The sequence below is a fragment of the Calonectris borealis genome, chromosome 5, assembly GCF_964195595.1.
Source record: "Calonectris borealis chromosome 5, bCalBor7.hap1.2, whole genome shotgun sequence".
Taxonomy (NCBI): Eukaryota; Metazoa; Chordata; class Aves; order Procellariiformes; family Procellariidae; genus Calonectris; species Calonectris borealis.
The window spans coordinates 36305842-36312335 of NC_134316.1; the positions used below are offsets into that span (position 1 = coordinate 36305842).

At 36.9% G+C, this 6494-nt stretch overlaps 1 protein-coding gene across 1 annotated transcript; it reads right to left on the minus strand.

Moving 5' to 3' along the window:
• Positions 1 to 225: 225 nt before the first annotated feature.
• LOC142082957 (fibrinogen-like protein 1-like protein) lies at positions 226 to 5268 on the minus strand. Its single transcript, XM_075151798.1, has 2 exons — positions 5036 to 5268; positions 226 to 1925 (listed from the first exon to the last, which is right to left on the minus strand). The coding sequence occupies exons 1-2, from the start codon at positions 5181 to 5183 to the stop codon at positions 1225 to 1227; spliced, it is 849 nt and encodes a 282-aa protein (XP_075007899.1). The 5' UTR covers positions 5184 to 5268; the 3' UTR covers positions 226 to 1224.
• Positions 5269 to 6494: the final 1226 nt, after the last annotated feature.

Consider the following 6494-nt stretch of genomic DNA (forward strand, 5'->3'; position numbering starts at 1 on the left):
AGAAAACATACAAAATATTCTAGTTATTATCCTGTCATTTTGAATAATGCAACAATGAAAACTCTTCAGTTGTCATTCAGCTATTCCAATGATACAGAAATGTGTGAAGTAACCCAAACAGCTGTAAAAGAAAACAAGGTCTTCAAGGTTATAAAAACTGAAATCCTTTTATTTATTATTTTAAAACAGATTAATTTATCATGAAATTTAAAGATTCTCTCTTTATTTTATAATCAGAAAAAAGGCATTGTTTAAATAATGTCAAGGTTTAGTGCCAAAACAATTGAAACTAGCAAATGTGAAATAAAGCCAACACTCTTCTTTTCTCACAATGGTATTAAAGAAAAAGAAAGCTGAAGCACATCGTGGAACAGGGAGAAGCAACAGTCAAAACATGGTAAACAAAGTGGAGTAATATTTAAAAAAAAAATGGAGCAATAAGTAAACAATTGCAAAATCAATTTGATCTTTTAAAAAATTTGCTCATTGAGTTTCTTGGGGAAAAATTCAGAGGAGTTTTAAGCTTTGGATTAGTAGCTTTAAATGCGAAGGCTGATGAACCCATTAGCTCTGGGTGCTCTAAAAAGAAGGAAGAAAAGCCTATGCTGAATACTTCATTGTGTATGGGATCATTAAAAAGTAGAGATAAAAAGAAGAGTCAATGAAGGAGAAAAGAAGCCATGGGAGATGAGGCTAATTCCAATTTTATATGTTAAAATACCTTTCACTAAAGGTAAAAAGGAAGGGCCTGATGCTGCCCTATGGTACACAATACTCTCCAATATGCATTTTGTAAATGTACGTACTTCACTGGAAATTTCCTTCCTGCATGATATGTGAAGATGTGCAATTATAGGAGATCAACCATGAACATTCATACTGGAGCAAAACCTTCTGAAATGCGTATATATTCATGTATATCTCACACAAGACATCATATCCTGGATTTCATACCTGACTCCTCTTATGGCTAAAATACTATAAAATTAATTATTTAAATATTCTGGTAGAGGCCTCAGTTTCTGACAGTGACTTCTCACTTGTGTGGTTAGTAGATGTCTATGTCCTGTTCTAGTCCTGGACGATATGTTATCATAAAGCCCTTGCAGAGGCCCAAATTAAATTTTCAATCATAATTACTTAGTTTGATTATTCAGTCAGTGTGAGTTCACTTCAGTCACTGGACAAAGAATCCATGTTCCTTTCAAAGTACACACAGCTTATCTACAGTTCAACTTTCTGACATGGACAGGACTTGATTGGATATGACAGGCTGTGGTCAATGGGTTTGATCATCATCCATGCAAACTTGCATATGCGTTGCTTGTTGCAGTCCCTTTGCCAGTATATCACGTTCCTTCGGTTTAGATTTGCTCCAGCACACGCGTCGTACCACCAGCCTCCCCCGGGAACGCCATTGTGTTCCAATTTAGCACAATTCTGAAAGTAATTGTCATTGTCTCTGTCCTTGGTGGTGAACTTCTGGTTGTCATGGAGATAAGCTTCTGTGTCCAGGGTCAGAGCATCAGTGGCATTGCCTTTGTATAGACCAACCCTGATTCGGTATTGAGACTCTTCATCTTCAATAAGGAATGGTTCGTACTGTCCCCATTTGATTTCAGCATTTAGGTTTACAAGTTTAACTCCGAGTATATATTGCATGGAGCTGCTAGTTAACTGATGCATATATTCATTTCCTAACCAGTGGTTGTCATGAACAGAGCCAAACCCGTATTTGTAATCCTGCCAGGTCCTATCAAAGTCAACGGTACTATTGGCTGTAATGTGCTGGATTACTGTCCAGCCACCATCCTGCATGTTACAAGAGACAACAATTGGGTCCTCCTTTGGCTGGATGATGTAAAGACCGTCTCTGGAATTTCCTTTGGAACGCTGAAAAATCTCAAAACAATCCCTTGGATAGTCTGAGTAGGAAAAAAAAAGTTTTAAAGTAAATTTCTGTTCAAATAGTAAACTTTAGATATTGAACTCTGTCCTTTAGAGTGGGTGAATGATTGCCTTCTGACTGGAAGCTGACCCTGACTTCATCCCAGCTGGTGGGCACCTACTCAGCTAAAGGGGGAAGATTTCAGGGCAGAACATGCAGAAAACGTTCAGAAATTCAAAAAAGGGTTGTTACCCCGTCATATCATTTTTGCATTTATGACAGAAATATGGTTGAAAAGCCAAAACTTATAAACATATGAGGATTTTCTTAGGAACTCAAACTCCAGGCTAAATCTTGTCACTGATTTGCAGGTAGAAGTACAGTGCTGTGCAGTGCTGAACACCAATATCAGGAAAATAGGTGAAAGTGCTTTTCCACTTTATTGCTTATCCAGTAGACTCAGAGGGCGGTAAAAATGGCATATAAGGTTTGGGATGACCCTCTCTATTGGGCTGAAATATAAATACTGTGTTTTTAAATGTAACTTGCTTATAAAGTAACTTCTTGCTATAGTATAGTATCAAGCATCTCTGAGACTGAGGCACAATGCTCTGCTTTGTAGAGACGGATGTTATTCAATTTCTTTTCCATTACTCAGAAACATGTTTATGAACTGAAATCACGCACTTCTCCATGGAGTTGAAAGGCATGTCATTATGTCATTATACTATGGAATATTTGTAATTTATATTTAATAAAAACTCGACAATTTTAATATCTCTATGAGAAAAATTCCTACAGACCGCCTGTGATGGAAAATGACAGTTCTTCGGACCTGTGAAATCCTATGTTATATCCTGACAATGACTGACAGGAATTTAGGTACTGTATTTAGAACTTAATTTTTTCTTCTGGGAAACTGGGATAATTCAGGAAAAGTACGGCAAGATGTCCTAATTTTTTTTTCCAAAATTTCCCAAAAAGCAATCAAGGAAAAATATTTCCAAAGATAAAAATTTAAAATAAAAGCTCAGAAAAAAACTCCTCTTTGCCCAAATCACTGACCAGAGAGCCCCTGCTGATCCTTTTATTGAACACGTTGTTTTTCTTTTCCTGAACAGAAGAACAGAGTCTGAAAAGACTCAATCTCATTGTATGGTCTCGTGACCAACAGATCAAAAGTACACTGAACAGTTTGGTTAGTGTAAAAAAAAAAAAAGCAAGCCCCCAACTTTCTGGAAAGAGAAAGGGACCATGAGTGACTATTTTATCTACTACTGGTCCTGTAGGGAATTATACCATGCAGTCGTCTTCACAGAATTATTAAATTTCTTCTCTTCCAACTGGAAAGCATTGTAGACTTCAATAACTGTCACTAGGCTGTTAGAAATTCTCCTCTGGTTCCCAATCTAATCTTATTAATGTCCACTGTCCATCTTTTTCTTTCTCGTGTCATGATGTCCTTTAGTTAAATAGTGCTTCTTCCTGGGTAATAAGCCCGGATGTACCATGAGGACAACTATATTTTTAATCAGCCTTTGTTTTGTGAGGGTAAATTCTGTTAGGATAAATAAGTTCTTTTGTTATTTAGTGTATGATACATCTTCTGTTCCTTAATTGTCTTAGTACCTTTTCTGCACCTCCTCACTGCAAACTGTTCTTATAGAATGCAGGTAAAATTTGCACACAGTATTGCAGATGGCCTTATATAGTGCCACTGATTCTTCCCAAGTCTTATTAAAAACATCTCTGTTTTTAGGACTGCATTTGTATGGCTTAGTTTCCTTTAATCCAGAGTTTTGTCTTTGGGTCTTTGTAACTGGTAAGGTCCTCACCTTGCAGTAAAATCTAGAATTTTCACTTTATTTTTCATCCCAATGGTATTACTTAAGAACATCTGAATTTTTTTTCTGTGTAATATTCTGATTCTTTGTATTGGCATTTGTCTACTTCATGTTATCATTAAATTTTATCAGCGTATTCCTATTTTTGCATCAGTATACTTAGAATACTGAAAAGATCACTTATAAGCACATACTTCCAGCCTCCCCTTGACTTTATGGTTTACTTTTCTACCCAAGTCATTGTCATTTTCTTTTCAATCTCTACTGAAATTATAACGTAACCCTACCTTCTCTGATTTAATATTGTATGAAGTATTGTATCATAGGCTTTGTAGAAGCCCAGATGGACTAAATCTGTTAAATAGTATTATTCATAGTATCAGTATTGTGTTAAATACAATTTTTTATATTTGATATTCAGAAGTTTATTGGTACTTCTAAGCCACTCAGGACAGATTTACAGGAGTATATAGGCTTCCCGAGGTCTTACTTTTATGCCTTTCATTGCCTAATAGAATCTACAGCCATGAATAGAACACTTTAAAACTCAATACTATCTGCATGACATTATTAAGTATCCTGAAAGAGCAGAACTGTGTACATGCCTCTGTACCCTAGTTGTTAGAACATTCGCCTGGTAGACATAGACTCCCAACATGATCCTATGATTTTATAGAATGATTATTTAAGTGATTTATATAGTGATGTCCAAGCCAGCGATATATACAGAGACACTTGTATTTGCCCTTCTCAGTGAATATTATTCGTGTAAAATAGAACAACTTCTATAGACAGATAATAAGAAAATCATATAGGTTGATTGTTACAGGATTCACTTGGAAAGTGAATTTTATAAACCCTCAAGTGCCATCACTCAGAAGGGGAAAATGAATCAATCCCACTACTCTTTTTGTGTACGTTTTATGTGGGATCTACTCTGGTAAATGTATTAGAAAACCTACCAAGCTGGTCCTTGCAAGCTAGACAGGCAGAGGGATGCCTCAGTTATAGGTACCAATGGGAATTAGGTACTGAGGTGTCAGATGTAATCTAGATACGATTGTCCTTAGAATAAGTCTTCAAATGCCACAAAATATTTTTTTTACAAAAAAACTTAATTTCTCTTGAATTAGATACAGCTGAGTAAGGGTTTTAAAGATTCTGGACTTCGGGGCAGGACATGTTCATATTGCAAAGTATTTTTGCAGGGCTAACTTTCAAATACGTTGGCTGAGAATGTCACAGCAAAGCAATGAGGTAAACCACAGCATGCATCCAAATCACTCACTCTCTTCGTGAGTACCTTTTTCATTGGTGTTACCCAGTCTCTCATAGCCTCTTTGGGGGAGAAGGTGCGCATTAGCCAAGACCACTGCCTCTTTGGTGCTCACTGACACAGTGCAATGAGAGAGCAAGAACAGAATAAATCCCGCTGAGCTCGTCAACAGCATCTTCTTTCTAAGTCAGTCGCCTTGCAGCAATACAGAACTTTGACACAGACTGGAATTGAAAATGAAAAGATTTATGACTTTTAGTATGAAAGTCCTGAAGGAGAAAGGTATTGAAATACCTAGCTTCAATATAGTAAGCCTCTGCCAAAATTGTCTTCTCCCATGTTTCAAGGACCTCTCCTTTTCCTGATGTCTCACACCCTGTTTCTAACTGGTCATTCCTCTGACACAGAGCACTGTGCTGCGACACTTAGAACGTCTCTCACCTCTGTCACCTTGTGCCATGCTGGGCAATGAAACATAATGGAATTTTGTGTGTGACAAAAAGCACAAGAAAGTAATGTAATAACAAAAGAAAAAGCACATTTTAGATTTATCAGGAGTGAATTTTGCTTATTCGCCGAGTCCAAACTGTAGTGAAATAGAGGCATCAATGGTCGAACTGGCAGAAACAGTAACACTAGCTCTGCTGACTGTCTACTGACAGTACTCAAAGACATGGCTTTCCAAGTGCTGGGAATATTTCCATGCACTGGAGAACTCACTTCAGCACATCTGGACTACGCTTTCTATGAATTTCCATCTACAGCTTTAAATAATAGGTCACAGGTTTAAATCAGCTCAAAAAAAAAAAAAAAAGAAAAGCTTAATAAACAAACCAAAAAGAACTTTTCTTCAGCCTCTTCAAAACCCATAAGGGTTCAATATATTGAATCAAAACAGTTTTGAGCCTCGTTTTGTCCTCCTTTTGGGGTTACACATCTAGTAACCCTCCATCCAACATAGCAAGAAGGCATAGGCTATTACTGGACTAAATCCTGGCGTCCTCACTTAGGCAAATCCCAGCTTGACTGAAGAGGAATTTCTGTATCAATGACAGCTTAGACTGAATTATAACAAATGTTTCCCATACCCTCAAAGGACACATTTACTTCGACTCTAGCCAAACTCTTTTAATTTTTTTTTTCTTTTTTTTTTTTTTTTAAGGACTGAGCTCCCCACAGTGGCTTTGATGAAGGCAGAAAACAGATCTAGCAAGCAGCTCTTCAGTCAGAGCTTATTTCCTGCCAGCGTCAGCACAGAGTCTACAGAGGCCAGTACTCTTCTCCATAGTGGTTTATGTTGCAACAGAGCCACACTCCTTATAAATCTAATGACTTAGCAGCAGATTCAGCAAACAGTTTTCCAGAGTGAAAAAATACTCAGCACATTTTTTAAAAAATGTCCAAGATAAATCATTGTAATAAAGTTCAGGTTTGAGAGTTAATTTTTATACCTACCATACATAAAACGAGCAAAACAGAATTTTCT

Excerpts from the sequence above, each read along its gene's own strand:
- LOC142082957 (XM_075151798.1), bottom strand. The coding sequence starts at position 5,183 with ATGCTGTTGACGAGCTCAGCGGGATTTATTCTGTTCTTGCTCTCTCAT. Across the intron at positions 1,926-5,035 it reads GGGTAACACCAATGAAAAAG|ACTATCCAAGGGATTGTTTT; the intron begins GTACTCACGAAG and ends TTTCCTACTCAG.